Here is an 18,104-nt window from a genome sequence, read left to right as displayed (position 1 = left end):
ATTATGTAAACAAAAACGTTTATTTTGGTTGCGATTAATCATTTGATGATTAATCCTCCCATGAGAAAGTAAACGCTTGTCAATTATGCCCTTCCAGATTATGTCTACGAAGCAAAGCAAAGTAGCAGAGTTTGTTTTTACCAGGCTAGTATTATTTGTCTTCCCTTCAAAAATGTATCTTGTGAAATTTTATGTTTATTACCACCCCCCCACCGAAATTAATACACCTGGCCAAATTAGTCAACTCCAACAGCACTCCTGTCTGTCAAGCAGGTAATGTTATTATTGCTACCAGTGTGCTCATTACACAATAAATACTGGAGGAATCTATACAAAGCCTCGAACACAGCAACAAAACACCTGCTATGATTTAAGCTGGAAATTTTATCAGGTTCTGAGAGCGAGGAAGAATCAAGAAAACGAAACAGGAAAGGGCTGTAAAGACTGAGCTTTCTCTCTTGGTAATCTGTTCTAGAACAGGGAGTTCCAGTAGCAGTGTGATTGCATCTAATCTTCTGCTCAGGGAGACTCCCTGTGCTGCTTTTGATTTAGAGAGACACAGGACCTTTCTCAGAGGTGAAAAGGAAAATAACATATTCTCTTCTGATACATGCTGTGATGGTGGACCTGCACCAAAGTTCCCCAAAAAGTATTTGGACACCTAAATTGAAATTACACCCAAAGGTGAATAGTCATTGTTGAAGCTGTCACCTTAATGTTTTTCTATACCTTTATGAATAAATGACTTTCTTCTGTAGAACATGAAAGAATATATTTTGAGACATGTCTTGTTTTTAATCCATATGATGGAATGTTTTGCCAAAATGGTTTGGTCACCAATATCAAAATTATTAAAATATCTTATTTTGTGTTCAGAATGATAATGGAAGTGGTGAATCTTTTTAAGCCACAATAAAACATATGTCATTGAAAATGTTATTCGTTTCTAAATGTTGGTAAAGCAAAGAAAAATAGCTTTTACAAAAACGGGTTTGGACATTTTCTGCTTGTCGAAAAGTTTGGTAGTTAATCTGGCCTACACCCGTGGTTATTCTGTGAACTTGAGGGTAGTTCATATGTCCTCTAAAATGGTCAACAGTTAGTTAACATTAACTATCAATCTGCAGATATGTAAAAAGTACTCAGTGAATATTTTACTCAATTAAAAGTACAAGTATCTGGTCAAAATCATACTTGAGTAAAAGTATAAAAGAACAACTTTAAATTGTACTCAAGTATTAAAAAACTAGAAGTACTTCTTTTTCCTGACAGACAATACAGAAGAATGGTTAAAGGGAGAGAACTAAAAAATGCAATGGTCCAGGTCAAACATATATTTAGTTAATTAACAATTAAAATGAAACCCAGCAGAACACCCAAAGCTTCTGTTTACCATATTTAATGTGCAGTAGATAAATAAAAATATAATGTACTCTTCAAGATGAAATAAAATTGTAAGGAGTAAAAAGTACTGTTTTTTTCTCCAGAAATGTAGTTTTTCTTGATTACAAGTAGTCAGTTTAAATTGTAATTGAGTAAAGTACAAATCCCCGAAAATAATACTTAAGTACAGTAATCAAGTAAAAATACTCAATTATTTTACACCTCTGCCAATCTGATTCAGAGAAGTGAAGTTTGTTCAAAGGAAATTTATTTGCATATGTCACCTGGTTTTATCTGTTAATAAAATTAAAAACATTTTCCCCATAAAAATACTAAGAATATGCCCCAAACAAATGCACACAAACAAACAAAAACACAGATGCAACACCCATTCTCATCATCTGCAATAGCAGAGAAACACAATAGCACATTCCGGTGACGCATCATCAGTGTTATCTGTTCATACGACATACCCACGCTAAGCCACACACACATTCCTGAACACTGTTACACGTATGCAACTCTATGTGCCCCATAACTTTGCGCCCCTGGCGTCTCTGTGCTTCTGGGAAAAAGGTTTTCTGAATGAGTCCACTGGCTGACCTCACTCTTTTCCAACAGGGATTTATGTGTAAAGCTTGACCTATTGTCTGACTTACCCCGGAATGCACTGGCATGAGTGATTCGTAAAGAGTTTGTGTGTGAATGAGTGACTGAGTATAATAAAGCTGAAAGAGTGTATAAGTTGCTGTGCGTGTTCTTTCTTATTGATGCCTTAGGTTTTGTCAAGTCCATAATGGGAAGGCGCCGTTCCCTCCCTCAAATTCACTCTGCTGACTGGAGCCTTCGAAACCAAGCAGAGAGACAGGCCGTCAACTTTGTACTACAGGGTATTTTGTGCATTTCTTCTTGTGTTTGTAACGTTTGCCACATCTCTGATGGTCACAATGGCTGTGTGTGTCCCATCAGGCTCAGCTGCAGACCTAGCCAAAATGGCAATGATCAAAATCTGCTCTCAAGTGGCTTCTGCCCCTTACACTGCCAGGTACATCCATCCATCCATTCATCCGTCCAACTCTCCACTCCCTCCATCTCTTATAATCCCAAGTGTAGCTGAATAATACATTTTGATTATGTGAAAAGCAGATATTTTTTTCAGAAAGTTTCAGTTCGTTAAATGTATGGACATAAAAACATAAAGACTTTTCTTCAAATATCTACTGTCATGTTCCAAAGAAGAAAGTAAGTCATACAGGTTTATTTATTTTGGACAACCATCCCTCTAATGTATTCTATTGCATCACTCACTAACAAAGAAAATTGTTTTCACAGCATTTATTAATCTAGGTTTATATTCATTTTACATGTGCTAATACAATATTTCTTATCCAAGGATGCCTTTCCTTCTATTCTTTTATATTATATATATATATATATATATATATATATATATATATATATATATATATATATATACACACACACACACACACACACATCCCTGATTTTCTCATTTGCTTTTTTCTCCCTCAGCCCTTCTGTGTGAATCACTCAACTTGCTGTGCAGCCCTCTATATTACAGTCATTTATCTTTGTTAGCATCCCTCTGTCCCTCCTCCTTCGTTCTTTCTCCTCCCCCCTCCCTCCAAGTCTCTTTCTGTTCTGTTCAGCGAGCGTTAGAAGATATGTCTGCAATAGATGGCCAGTGTAGAGCAATAAGAATACTTGACAGATCTAATGTAATATTGCCGTCACATTCCAAAACTAAATGCATCATGGGTTGGTGGTCACAGTCTGGTTATTATATCTCCACATTACCATTGATCTAGTTTCTGTATGTCTTTATCTTTTTAGGCTGGTGGCTCAAATCCATGATGAGCTGCTGTTTGAAGTAGAGTTCTCACAGTTGGAGCAGTTTGCTGGTGAGGGAGACCGCACAAGTCCTTTTATATAGACATAAAATAAATTGGGTGAAATAAAAGGTCATTTCAATTAGCTCTGAGCGAATAATCTCATTTTTTCTGTGGTTTTATTTTAATATTATTTGTATACAATTAGATATCTTTATTAATACTTTGAATTAGCTTTTATACTTCTATATCAAATTTATATTTTGTCTAAACTTTAGACATTTTTAGTTACTTTTATTATTTTATTGTTTGTTTTTGGTTCAGTTGTAGTTTTTATTTTCCATTTTTATTTATTTTCAGTTACTAATTTTAGTTTTTCAACTTATTTTATTTCAGTCATCAAACATAATGAAGATAATGACACTGATAGCAAATGAAGTATCAAGTATCAAGCTGCCAATGCTGTCAATACAGCATAACTAATATTTTAATCTAAATATTTCATTGTTAAATCTTTTATGAGATAGCATGGGATTAAATCAGATCAGTTAGTTTAGAGACAAAAGCACAGGCCATGTAAAAATTTTGTGAATATTCTGTTGGTGAACAGTGTTGGTGAAGAAGACCATGGAATCTCTTCAGCACGTTGAACATTTGGGAGTGAATCTCTCTGTAAGTGTACACCCACACAACTTCATTTAAATGATGGTCAATTTATCTTATTACAATAAAGAGCTTCTGAATATAGAGAAAGTAACAAGCCGTGATCCACGTTTCTTCCTTGTTGCTTCAGACATATTTTATAGTTCTAATAGAAGCCTTGATCATATCAGACAGACTTTCAAACAGATTTATCCACTATAAAGGCAATTCATTACGTCATAGGGTTTGACTGGTAACCTAATTAAGCTTAACTGCATTTCCAGACGACCTTAAATTGCCGTAAAATTAAATGATGCAGCAGATCTAGATCAGGCACTCTAGTGATCCCAGTTCCTTTCTCTCTATTTTCAGGTGCCCCTCAAAGTCTCAATGTCCACGGGACCATCATGGGGTTCATTGTGCGACATGAACCTCCCCTGCACAACTACAGCTACTTCTCTCTGAGTCGCCTGCTCTTCCTCTCCATCCTGTAACTATGGTAACCGGGCAGCTGCAGTTCCCAATTCTTGTTTCTCACTGATGTATCTGAGGGCAACGGTAGGAGCAAGCTGGATCGTACCAGTTCTTTTGGTGGGTGGGTGGGGGGGGGCTTCTCTTAAATAATTTTTATCCTTTTACTGTTGGATTTGGTTCTTCTTCTCACTGTTAGAAGCTAGTATCTCTTTGCTCGAGAATAGAAGTAGCTATTAAATCAGTTTTTTTGTTTGTTTGTTTTTTGTTCATTTACACTGTTTGTACATCTTATGCTGACATATGCCCTTCAATACATCTTTCAACAAATAATAAATATGGGGCTTTGTCATCAAGATGACATAATTTCATACGTATTATTGGCTTGGTGGGATGATGGTGCTGTTTCTCAGCTGCTGTGTTGGAACGTCTGTCTCCTGATGAATATTAATAAACTCAGTCCTCATTTAGTGAGTCTCGCTCACTCCATTTTAAACACATTAATCTTATCTCTTCCGTTTTCACGGCACCTCACAACTCGCTTGGCAGCAACCCACTGGCCTTTTTCTGTATCTTTGTCTCATGGTTACACGGTCCACTCACACACACACACACACACACACACACTGACCCAGATTTTAAGTGTCCGTCTGTGGCGTCAGGTCTTCTGTGCCCCCTCGCAATACACTCTATCAATACAAGCACGCCCTTGAAAAATGTTTCAGTCGCTGTGCTTGTTGCTGTTGTGGATTCAGAGACAGTAACAGCGCAGAAGGCTTTAACTCCCTCTGAATGTCATGATATCCCTGAAAGCCTATTCTTAAAGGTCTGACACTGAGAGTAGAAACGTATTACCCTGCTAGGTCATGATCTGTCTGATCTCTGTTTTAAAGTCATTAATTAGTGCTTAGCATCACTGAGATTTGGTAAAAGAGAAGATCCTTTAGGATGTGTAATAGGGGGTCAGTAATGAGATGTTTTAGTATGTTTTAAACCAATTATTTGAATCTTCCCAATTAGTTAAGGTTAATAACTGTATTACAGTTGGCCTGATTACATTTGGTCACTTTTGATGCATTATCTCTGATTGGATAGCTATCTGATTTATTAAAACCTATCCCATTTACACTTGTCCACATAAATGGATCTGCAATTTCTCATGCAATATGCTAATTTAATATGAGTTCACGTCAACAAAAGCAACAAATGTTTTTATTCACCAACAAGTAATTTTAAGATTAGAGACCGCAACTACAGAGAGAGCGGCATCAGAAATATAAGTTAGTCTCACTACTTTTAATGAATATGATTGTGTGTTGAGCGTCTGAGTCTTATTTTCAGTTTCATTTGCGTTAGTTTACACTTCGGTTTGCTGAAAAGATACTCAGGTACTCATCCATGGCGATTTGTGTTGCATTAGCGCTGTCACATATGGCCTGTAACATGCTCTCATACATTTATTATTTTAATATTTAGCGAGGAGTAAAATTTGCTTTCGAACGTCTTTGATGTGTGTGCATTTGTTGCTTTTAAAACTTGTTCAGAGACATGTGTACAAGCTTTATGAATCATTCCTTTAATTGATACAGTATGTACATCCTTTTCTTTCATAAATCAGGAAAACTTTTCTTTACATCTTTACAAAGTTCCTGTGTATTGAGGAAATGGAAGAAAAGGGGTCAACTTAAAGAGCAGTTAAAAAAAAAAAAAACTCCAAAAGGAAACTCAGACGGTACAATGATTTCAGACACAAAGAACCAGGTGATCACTGCAACCAAACAGGTAAAGCTAGGTCAGATTTACCGTAGTGAAAACCTCCTTTTTTCTTTCCCTAAACTCCATTCTACCCAGCCCTCATTATCATACTAGACCCCGCCCCCATGTATGGCTGCATATCATTTCCCTGCTGTGCTATGTGTGGGCTTGTTTCTATAGTAATAGGCAGCCAATAACTAAAATGTGACCACGCTGATAAAAATGGGGCAACTAACGCCTACTTACACCAGAAATTGTAAACATGAGCATTTCTAAAGCAAAGAAAAAGTTTTACTGCCAACTTGTGAAATGATCTTTTAAGTGCCATACATTTCCAGGGATTTACCCATAAATTAGCAGTAATTTACAATGATTTAGTAACCCACCAGCACTTTACAATGCTTCTAAAAGCCCATAATAAGTGCTGAGAGGATGCAGGGTCTCTGAAAGTTGCTTTTGCTCTGGCACAAACGTAAGATGATTGTATCGTTAGAATTGTGTCTCAGTTTGCGGTTGTTTCCCAAAGTGTATTGTTTTTTATTTTTATTTTTTGTAAACATCTTAGTTATATTCATATAGTTTCTGTTACAAAATGATCATAAAATGTCCCCAAATGCTATTTACAGTACATTATACTTTACAACTTTACATATATTAAAATGTTAATAAAAAAGGATTTTTCAAGAAAAATAATAAAAGCTTTGTTAATATGGAACTGTGTGTATTGCACCACTTGTAAAACTGGTTGTGTGGTGTTGATTTGTCTATTTTGATCATTGTCACAGATTGTTGGAGACTGCACTCCTTGTGAATCAGGAGACTGTGGATATTTGAGACTGATCAATTGAGTTCAGAGCATGACGCAACTTTCAGAGGCCCATGACATCACCCAGTCACAAAGGTTTTTCAATTATTTTTGCGGGCGTCATATCAGTACAACGTAAAAATCTACCGTAAACTGAAGAATTCAAGATGCAAGTAAACATGAGGAAATAAAAAACAATGAGAATATAAAAAAAAAAATTCACACTTTGTCAGGCCTTGGCTTGCCCGTGGTGATGTTGCTGTGCCAAAACCAATAACATCTGAGCGACTGTCACCAGTAAAGTATGAGGAAATTGAACATCAATGCAGCATTTTAACATTTTTATAATCTCATGGATCATGTCCTTATGTTTTATGTTTTTTTTTTTTTTTTACTGTGATACTTTGTATTATTGCTCAATAAACTGGCACATAGACTTGATTTTCAAAATTAATTCTACAAAGATGACAAATTGCAAAAGAAATTAAATGAAATGCAGCAAACATCTCGACTTTGTCAAATTTAACTTTTAAAGAATACTGTTTATGCATTGTAGTGGATCATAAATAAGCTTGAGACAAACCCTTATTTAAAAAAAAAAAAAAATGAAATAATAATTTGCCACTAATTCCTTGCCGCTTGAAGCCACAATTAATGGAGTGCTGTCAACCTAGAAAATGAAGGGAGAAGGGAGCAGCTCCACACATTGGTACCTTGGCTTGTTCCATGCACCACCTAAAAGATGACAGTGATGAAGCAAGACCATCTACCATTGTGCATTTTCTCTGACTGCCTTCTCCTCTCTAAAGTTAAACATTCTTAGCAGCCATCTCTTTCATGCAGCTTACCAAGGTCAATCTGAATGCCTTAACATCAACTGTTCTTTCGAACTAACACTAGAAATGTATATACAAAGAATGCACTTTAGTTCTGGGGTTTATGTATTTATTTAATTTTTAAAACTTGAGTAAAACCCCAGCTTCTTATCCTTGCATAACAACTTGGCTACTCTCTTGAGCACTGTTTCAACTTTCAGAGACATTCACTAGCCAATCAAATCACCAATCCAAACCACATATGACACACTAACTGTATACATAAATCCAATTTGATTGAGCCTTTAGCATGTGCAAAAGTTTTAGCATGTGCAAACTAGCGGCATGATCAGGGACTGCTCAACGGTTTAGTTAAACACAAGCAGTGATCATGGTGTTCTTGCACTCGCTTGCAATTGTAGCATTACAATAAGGCTCTCTTCAATTTGGCAACAATACATGCACCTTACATGAAATCCCCAATCCCATGCTAACTGCATTCAGAATAATAAGATGAGGATTTTCAAGGCAGTTGCACTACAGCATAAGAATAACACTCATAGCAAAAGTCCTCAAGTACATCAAACACCGTTCGAATCTGGATCTTCAAAATATGCAATACATTGCTGATTGCCGTGTACATTCACATCTGCCAGCACTATGGTAAATCCCATTAAGACATTTGTGTGATTTTTTTTTCCAGTTGATCTGATACTGATTCCTAAATGTTGGATTGAATACAACTTCATGCTTATGTATTTTATACTGTATTCTATTTATGTGTTTGTGGATTGTTTTTGCCTTTCTGAGTTTAGCGCAAGTGTTTCACAAGATCTCAGGTAAGCAATCTGTAGCCAGTTTGCTTTAGGTTACTCTGCCTTTCATGTTGATAGTTTAAATATCCCATCAAGGATTTCATCAACCCAACCTTTCTTCTTAAGGATTTTAAGTGCATTCAAACCTAGCTTAACTGGCCACAAAAATGAGTCAATTTTAAGGGAGACAGGTGAATGCTGTGTCTAATTTGACTGGCACACGCAACTGGCAAAGCTATGTCTAGTGAATTGCTTTCTTGGTGCCTTTTTGTTTTAACCCACATGGCAAAAATAAAGACGTCCTCACGAGTAAAGTGAGAAGCATCACAACTTAACAGTAGTCAAAACGGCACATTCAGATTAATAATTTTCATGGCCGCCTTATGAGAAAAAGGAAATTTCTCAATATCCTAAAAGATGATAAGAATTTTAGAACTGAAATTACATAGAAATATCAAAAGAAACCGCTCTAGCTTTTAAGACTTGCCATGTGAATGATGGTATTTTCTTGCTGATTTTTCTTGCAAAGACGTTTCATGCAACAATAATTTCTTTGAACAATAAAACACACATATTTGTTATATGCTCAGTTAAAAAAGAAGCTTGTTTTACATAGTTTTAAATATACTTATTTTCCAGGGCAGGCACCGTACGCACAAACCAGGTACAGAGGCATGCCACAAACTTGCATTGCTTTTGCATTCTACTATTGGCAGCTGTGATGTCATTGAAGCAGCAAGCTGGTGGGTAGTCCATTGTTTGGTTGACCCCGCACCATCTCACATTCTAAGCCATGCCCACAACTCTCCACACTGCTACTGTGACATCACAGAGGGAGGGAGGTATGGGGATAGTACAAGCTAGATTGGGAAAAAGGCAGCGCAACAAGACTCCGTGGCGCATGCAGAGATGGGGGTAGGGTTGAGAGGTTGGGTAAGGGAGGGAGACGTCTGGCCCAGGGTTGCAATCAGATATTCAAATTGGGGTGGGGTTAAAGTCGAGGAAATCTGACGATGGTCATGTTTTTTTATTTTATATTTTTCTTCTATTTTTTTTTGTTTTGTTTTTTTGTTAGTTTTTTGCACTACATGTTACTTCTATGTATTTAAAATCACATTAAGTTTCTTAAGTTTATACAACATTGTGTCACAGATGAGGCTCTTTGTGGTTTGTATCTCTCCCTGTGCTGGTACTGTGATAGGAGGATAGAGACAGAGAGAGATTATGGGTATGTCATATATATGTATTCAAACATTTCACATATACATATTGAATAGTTGCAGAATATAAAGCCTTATATACTGTTTACTTATACAGATCTTTTTTTTTTTTTTTTTTTTGGTAATATCCAGATTTAGATTTGTGCTCAGTTTAATTTCGGTTTTATCAGTTATATTGCTGCTTTTATGCCACCCAAGTTGAATTTGAATACACTTGGAGTCTGATTGCATTTGTTTTTGCTTTGTTTGTATTTTAGATATTGCATCAGAGGAGCGATATCAGACTAATTATTTTTCCCTTAATGTGAATTGTGAAATTACCCACAAAGTGTACAAAAGTTTAATCAAGTCATTATTAAAGCTTCATCAAATAGATACACAAATAGATATGTGCTAAAATCGGATCAATGACAGCTGTGTGATCCAGATGATCACAGTATATGAAATGGGTGTACTTTTAAGATCAAATTTCAAGTGATGTTTTTTTCTTCTAGATTTTAGAAAAGTGACTTTCCTGTAGCAATTATATCTGTAAACGCGAGTTTCACTGACTGTTACTTTTGTCAGCCACAAAGTGTAAAGAAACATCTTTTTCTTTTTCTTTTTCTTTCACTTTAACATGATGAACATTTATGTTTTATAGTCATTTTTGACCTTTCCTAATGTTGATAATATGGCTCAGCACTAGGAACCTGCTTAACAAAACAAATAAAGATTATATTGCAAAGTTGTTATCGTAACCTATTAAACGGGGGGTGCTTAGAGATATAAATCACTGGGTTCACAATATTCCCCATTTCTAGATCTCTTTGCTCATTGGTTAGACACAGTTAAAAAGTCTGTCCTTTGGACTAAAAATTACAATTAGTTGGACAGTTTGACTCCACCAGACTGCTGCTGTTGCTTCATACTTCATGAGGAATGTGGCATCTGAAAAGGTGGATCAAACCTCACTACCTCCTTCCCTCCTGTTCCGATGTCCACTGGATCATGAACTTTGCTAACAGTGGTCTGTGCTACCCTGTGGGTCAACCTAAAGAATGGTTTGGGAAAAGGTCAGCGGCAGCTGCCTTGATTCATGTGTTTCAAGGGAGAATCTGTCTCTGCAAACAAATTTACATTTATATCCAATTAAGATTTGTTCATGGCATTTCAGGGCAAGATGGCCACGAAAAGAAAGTATAAGAGCAGAAACATCCAGTGTGGTCAAAGGAATGAAACCCCACTTTAAAAAAAAATTATCATGAAAATATGTATAAAAATAAAATGAATAAAAATAAAGGTTGTAGGAACAGATATGACTTTTAAAAAAAGCCCAAAACATAAATAAATAGCTAGAAGAAGAGAACCAGGTTAGTGGGTGGTTCAGGGTCATTGCCGGCATCGTCGTTTATATTCTATCTTCTGCGCTCACGTTAACTGTCTGTCTCTCACTCTTCATGAAGCTGCAATCGGTACCGGCTGTAGCGAATCTGGAAGAAGAGCCTCTCCAGCGCTGAACGGGTCATCCCAGGCAGCGTGTGGTCCTCAGTGTCTCCCACTCGCCGGAAACCCAAAGACTCGTACAGCTTGTGCGCGGCCATCTTGACTGCAGTTGTTCCCAGAACCACGGCCGAGTAGTTGTTTAACATGGCAAATTCTAAAACACGTCGACCCAGAGCCTTGGCGATGCCTTTTCCACGGAAGTGAGAATCCACTGACATGCGACGGAGTTCCACGGTGTTGTCGTCTTCTCGGCCTTGCGCTGCCACGATGCCTACGACCTGGCCTTGCAGAACTGCCACCCAGAAACAAGAGCCTATGGGAATCAAAACAAAGAGATAATCAGTTTGATCTTTAGTTTTGATCTAAACTTTGACATTGTTGTCATGACTACATTAGCTTCGGGCCTGAGGACAAAATGTCCTGCGGTAAACTCATTAGTTCTACTTCACACAGACACACACTTGCACAAGCCCCTCCCCAACTGTCTGATAAATGCTTCTCTTGTATTATGCGCAAGGCCACTAAGATGTCGAAAAATAACAGCCAAGATTAATGACCAACATTTTATGATCCAATCAAATCCAGATGGATAAAATTAAAGTCCAATCTCACATTACTTCCTGCTGAATATGCATCACATTAAGGAAATTAAATGTTTCACAAATACCATTTAATGTTCTCATTAGTGACTTGTGGGTAGCATAACAAATCTGTCTGTGTATGTTCACATATTAAAGTGATATCTTAATGCTTTATATTATGGGGTGTCTGAGAGAACTCCTGTCCCTGCATCTCCAAATAGGTGTTTCGTGCATTAAAGAAACATCTAGCTCACCCTGGCAGATAACCCATATATTCTACCAATCCCTCTTCAGATGCAGGATTCCACATTAGCATAGCAAGAGAGAAAATCCCTTGGGAGAATGCTTTGTCTGCATGCTGCCACTAAACAAAACTACCACACATACTCACTGCGGGGCTTTGATTCACACCTTCCCCCATTTCCTGACCCCAGACTTCAATTCTCTCTTTCATTTGATGCAGGACTAAATAAGAAGCCTGTATGCAGAGAAACTGTCTGCACCATGGACAACTATTTACTAACTAACAACTATTTTTATATAAATGAATACTTTCATTCAATGAAGATGCAATACATTTATAAAAATGTAAATGTAAAGACATTTATAATGTTTAAAACAATATTTCAAAGTTGTTCTTTTGAACAGTAATATTGTGAAATGTTATTACAATTTGTAAATATGTATATATTTTTTTCTATTTTTAAATGTAATTTATTCCAGTGACGAAGAAGCTGGATTTACAGTGGCCATTTCTCTTACAGTCTTCATTGTCAATTCATCCTTTAGAAATCATTCTAATATGATGATTTAGTGCTCAAGAAACATTTATTATTATTATCAAATTTAAAAATGGTAATTGTTTTAGGATTCTTTAATAAAGTTAATAAGAACAACGTTTATTTGAAATTTTCTGTAACCGGTCTCTACTGTCACAATTATCAATTAATGCATCCTTGATTTATAAGCGTATACAGACCCTTTGAACTTTATGGGAGTGTATCATTTTATGTCATTCTCCAGGGCATGCACAATAGTCTTCTAAAGCCAATTCACACAGACACACAAGGGCAACAACCATATGTTGGCAACGATGCCAGTTATCTTTTGTCTGAACACACACACACACTCACGGAGCAGTGGGCAGCAATTTATGCTGCGCTGCCCGGGGAGCAGTTGGGGGTTCAGTGTCTTGCTTAAGGGAACCTTAGTCATGGTATTGCCGGCCCGAGACTCAAACCCACAACCTCAGGGTTAGGAGTCAAAATCTCTAACCAATATTCCAGAACTTCCCTTTAGTGTCCAGTGACAGAGCAAATCTGCTTGACTCATTCTGCGTCAGTAATGTGCGTAAACAGACAGCATACACAGGTCCAGATCTAATATAAATGTGTGCACTAGGGGTGTAAAAGAGACCCTTTTAAACTTGTAGGGATGAGTTTGAGATAGCATTCTCATCAGCAGCATCTGTCTGTTTGGTATGGCAGCTGTTCTGAATGACTGTGAAGTTTGCAGCAGCGTTTATAATAGGCAATACATTTCTGTCCCTACACTTATGCTGTCTGAGGAAAGCCCATGGAGTAATAAAAGATTTCAGCCGCCCAGCACTCAATCTGCTCATGCTACTACAATCTGACAATTCCAGAACACCAATCACAGACAACAATGTTGAAGAATACTTTGTACCTGCAAGTCAACAGGGTACTGATGAGCCCCTAGCGAATCTCCATTATTTTGTCTCTTTCCAAGTGTACTTTTAATAATATCTGCAGTATTTATTAGTATGTTTACTACTGTATCACAATCACATACACAGTTTCTCTCTTTACTGTACTGAATCTACTGCTGATTTATCTATCAAAATAGTATTTGCTCAGTTTATCAAGAAGTTCTATGTTTGTCTATGTAAGTTCTCTAGTGCTTTAAAATTTAGTTACAAGAGGAAATTATAAATATTTTCTTTATTATTTTGGGGTATATTAAGGATTATAGCTGTATTTCTGAGTTTGCCTCATTACAATTTGTCTCAGCATTTTTCCTGCCTTCAATCAATAGGGCGAGATGACTCCAAACAGTTATCCTCAAGAGCAGAACCGAGAGAGAAAGACTTTCTGCATATTTCATGAGTCTCCCGCATTAAAGCTACACATCAGCTATTCATCCCCTCTTGGACTCCTAAAGTGCAGTATTTAACCTCAGTATCACAGGGTAGAGTATTTGTTCTGGTGAGATAAATGTTTGATTGGGGAAGCTGGTGCATTATGGGATGTCTATACATTTAACCATTTTTTTCTCTCTCTTTTGAAGTAAAATATTGTTAATATTTCAGCAATGAAATGTGAAGTTTATAGTTGTTAGCATTAATATACTATGAAGTGACAAGGTGCTATTTGGCATAGACATGTTTATACATTATATATATATATATATATATATATATATATATATATATATATAAGACTTCACCAATACAATGAACTGCTTACACATACACACCATAGAATCTCCAGACTAACATTAAGTGCATACAGTACCATTCAAAAGTTTGCCAGTAACATTTTTTTAAGAAATATATATTTCTATTCAGCAATGAGTAAAGACTCTTATACTGTCACAAAAAACAATCTATTTTATACAAATTCTGTTCTTTTTAACTTTCTATTAATCAAAGAATCACATATAAGAATGATTTCTGAAGAGACCTTAAATTGATTTATTTATTTTGTATTTTTGATCAGATAAATCTCTAGAATTTTTTTTTTTTTAATCTTACCAACCCAAACTTTTGACCAGTAGGTGCTACATGTGTCCAGGTTTGGCTATACTTGTGAGGGCCATATTTTCTTACAATGTCCTCACAAATGTATCAAAACCTGTTGAAACCACATATTACAGATCAGTGGTTGAAACCCTGGTTGTGAGGGTAATTTTTTATGTTTTATGTTTTTTTATGTGTGTGCTTGAAGTTATGCCTTACCTGTGGGTTTCATATAATATGCCTCAATGTCAGCCATATCAGTGTGCAGAGCACAGTCCAGGTAGTTGAGAATGACTTTTCTGCTGTAGTAATAACGTGTGCCCATTAGAATAAACGGTGTGCAGAAGGTCAGTGTGAAGGATTTGGTCATAAAATAGCACATTACTATGGAGAAATGGAAAAAAATAAACGACACCTGTCAGAAAAGAGAATCAAATGTTTGATTTTTGGCAGAGGAGAGACAAACAGACATCAAATGTGCACACACTAGGAGTGTGCAGACACACCCTGAGCAGTGCGATGTAATGCAAAGTAATTACATAGAGTGTATCCTGTTTAAAAAGAAAAAGGCAGTAACTTTATACATTTGTACGGCCTGGAAATTTTATTGGCAATGGTGGGCGCTATAACAGGGCTGTAATTAAACCCGAGGAAATCGGAGTCTGCATGTGTCGAGGATGTTGACAAGACGGTGCGCTCGAGTACAGCTGTCTCGCTGCAACACTGCATCTTTCACGACGTGCATTATCCGCACACTCCACTGCAACACGATGCGCGCTGTTTACTGTCAACACAGACGTGCTGTCAACTCCAACATACTATCAAATGTGCTCACAAGATCTTCGCTACTCAAAAATGAGCCTTTATGATTAATTTATCTGAGAAACAATTGTCGCACTATGTGTACAATGATGCAGCGTACTCTCTAAGCATGTAGTATGTAAGTTTATGGACACTGTTAAGACACTTCATTCTTTTCAGCTGTATGGCATAAATATATTTTCAATGTAGCGCACAAAAATGTTGCCGTCTAGCCAGATCGCCACTGTGCTTGGTTACACCGCCTGTAGTTGGAAACCATTGAAAATGATTAGTCAACATGAAAAGGAAATAAATCATTACATGTTATTAATTCCCTGTAAATAAAATGTCATATATATCTCAACAGGCAACAACACAACTTCATGCACTAACAGGAGGCGTCTTGCGAGGGATTCATTCATTCATTCACCGGTCCCACATGCTCTGATCTGCTGCTGCCTTTGTGACTCCTTCACTGATATTCAGGTTTCCAAGATTATGTAAAAATGTCTGAATCTATTGGGCTCGCCGTTTCAGTTCGATCCTTTTAACTGTAACATAATTAACTAATATATGAACAGCTCGGCGCTTATTTTCACATGTTGCGGAGAAACCCGTTACGCTCATCGTATACCCGCAGTTTGATCACATACCTGTGAGAAAAGCATAGATAAATTGGGTTCTAGTTTGCTGTTTTAGCCCCCGAAATGCCGAGTTGGGTATCCGCTCCATGATCCCCTCGCTGAAGATCCGGCTCACCTCCTTATGGTCTGAACGTTCAAACTCGCGAATAAAAACCTGGTCCCGTTTTTCCACCTTACTCTCGAGCGCACTGGGAGAAGGCGAAGAAGACGTCCACATTTGCGCGGAGGAAACTATAATTGAATCTTTTTTGGTCCCAGCTATGGCCTCATGTTCGTCTGAAACGATTTTAGTCTCGCAAACCATTTTGGGAGACGAACAATGCATGCAACTGGCCAGAAATAAACTGAAATTGGGGGGAGAAAAAAAAACTGAAGATGGATGATGGTCTTCTTTGTTATGGAAAGAAAAAGGATTGATGTACTTCTGCAACCCTGAGCTTCTTCGCGACCGAGGCTTGCCGGTGCATCACATGTGGTATTTATAATGCTCCAAAGCCGCATTCAGATTCTGGGGTGTGGGTGTTCTCCTCATCTCTCTGATTGGATGTGGCACCGTGCCACATGACGGCAGTGGGAGGCGAAAGCACAAAAGAGACACACTATAATGTGTCTTTTTGAAACGAAGTATTTTTGCCCCCGTCAGTATACACGGCGAAATTCCTCGCATGTTTGTGTTTTGGGAGGAGGGCGAACCCATGGCTTCGTGTGATGCGCGAGGTGTCGCCACGAATTGCAGAATTGTGATTGCAGTATCAGCAACGTCACGATCGATGCTGCGCAACCATGGACTGTAGTATAAAGAGTGCGCAACATCAGTCTGCGTGGATCCACGACACCCGGACTGGCTGCACAATTTACAGTGGCATCTTACCATCGTGCGCAGGATTGCGTGTTTTACGCGTGTGTGAGTGACACTTTTACTGCACTGCAATGTTACACTTCGGTTTAAGTTCGTCCAGCGCGCACCCCTTTCTTCCTAAGACCCCAGATCCCAATGGCCATATGCGCTAATTCTAAGCGACTTTTGATATTCTGGCATTAAGTCGCTTATGAATATGAGCAATCGTGGATGTTTTGTGCTTATGTACGGAATACCGTATTTTGTAGTGCACAGAAAACGATAAAGTATGTGTGGTCTGTCAAATGTCTAATACTGTTTCTTCCTTTTGTATTTTGTATTTCTCAAAGGTGCATGCGCGAGACATGTAGGCTATTGATGTATAGATGGCCACTAATATAGATATGTTAGACTTTATTTTTATTAAAGAATAGTATTGTGTGTTATATATATATATATATATATATATATATATATATATATATATATATATATATATATATATATATATATATATATATAAATAGTTTGTTGTGTAAAAGTATACAATTATTTAAAAAAAGTAGTCTTGTTTCATGGATAACACGATTATGGTACATTATAATTATGAGGGTAATACCTACGAGATGTGAGATAAGAAACCCTTTCTTTGGATTCCCACATGAAGTGCCCGATTTATTTTTTTTATTTTTTATTTTTTTACATTTCTATCTCAAGAATAAACACAATACTCCTGCTCACATGTCCAGATCACGTCACTGTCCAGATTTAAACGCATTGGGTGTTGGCTACTCCAGAGTAACTGAAGTCCTAAAGAAATCGCCTCGATTTGAATAAGGTCGCAATCCAGGCGTATTGTACAGAACTAGTTTAGACTGGATCGCCTCCCGCCCTTACACTTCCAGCCCCTCCCCCTCCCAGACGGGAAGAGTCGTATTTTTTCTTAATGTTTGTGCAGCTATACATTACATGGGTTATAATGCGAAATAGACGTCCCTCAACAATTAAAAAGAAGGGAAGCGCGGGTTTTATAGCTCTAGTGAAGATGCGGTCTTTTCTCAGCATCAGCATCTGCGTGCACGCGGCCTGTCTGGAGGTGGCAGCGGGCATGCGCGCGTTATGCAGAGCAGACAGTAACTAGAGAGTCACTCCAGCAGTGATCAACACTCTCCCAGTTCCTTCATTTTTTTAGCAGTTACTGTGAAGATGATGTTAGATTGAAAATGTACACTGTTAAAAAT

At 37.4% G+C, this 18,104-nt stretch overlaps 2 protein-coding genes across 3 annotated transcripts in view; one reads left to right on the top strand and one right to left on the bottom strand.

Moving 5' to 3' along the window:
- The window catches only part of poln (polymerase (DNA directed) nu), a 59,614-nt gene extending 55,138 nt beyond the window's left edge, over positions 1 to 4,476 (top strand). For both annotated transcript variants that reach the window (XM_026266933.1, XM_026266932.1), the window contains exons 22-26: positions 2,163 to 2,273; positions 2,353 to 2,428; positions 3,238 to 3,305; positions 3,844 to 3,905; positions 4,248 to 4,476. In XM_026266933.1, coding sequence (XP_026122718.1) covers positions 2,163 to 2,273; positions 2,353 to 2,428; positions 3,238 to 3,305; positions 3,844 to 3,905; positions 4,248 to 4,340 — 410 coding nt within the window. In that variant the 3' untranslated portion in view covers positions 4,341 to 4,476. The remainder of the gene's footprint in view (positions 1 to 2,162; positions 2,274 to 2,352; positions 2,429 to 3,237; positions 3,306 to 3,843; positions 3,906 to 4,247) is intronic.
- Positions 4,477 to 5,899: 1,423 nt separating this feature from the next.
- nat8l (N-acetyltransferase 8-like) lies at positions 5,900 to 16,488 on the bottom strand. The gene is made up of 3 exons (XM_026266936.1): positions 16,035 to 16,488; positions 14,800 to 14,964; positions 5,900 to 11,554 (listed from the first exon to the last, which is right to left on the bottom strand). Exons 1-3 carry the CDS (start codon positions 16,348 to 16,350, stop codon positions 11,187 to 11,189), a joined length of 849 nt encoding a protein of 282 aa, XP_026122721.1. The 5' UTR covers positions 16,351 to 16,488; the 3' UTR covers positions 5,900 to 11,186.
- Positions 16,489 to 18,104: the final 1,616 nt, after the last annotated feature.

This window comes from Carassius auratus, chromosome 7, assembly GCF_003368295.1.
Source record: "Carassius auratus strain Wakin chromosome 7, ASM336829v1, whole genome shotgun sequence".
NCBI lineage: Eukaryota > Metazoa > Chordata > Actinopteri > Cypriniformes > Cyprinidae > Carassius > Carassius auratus.
The sequence above is the reverse complement of the archived record's forward strand: the minus strand, read 5'-3'. Positions and strand labels throughout refer to the sequence as shown.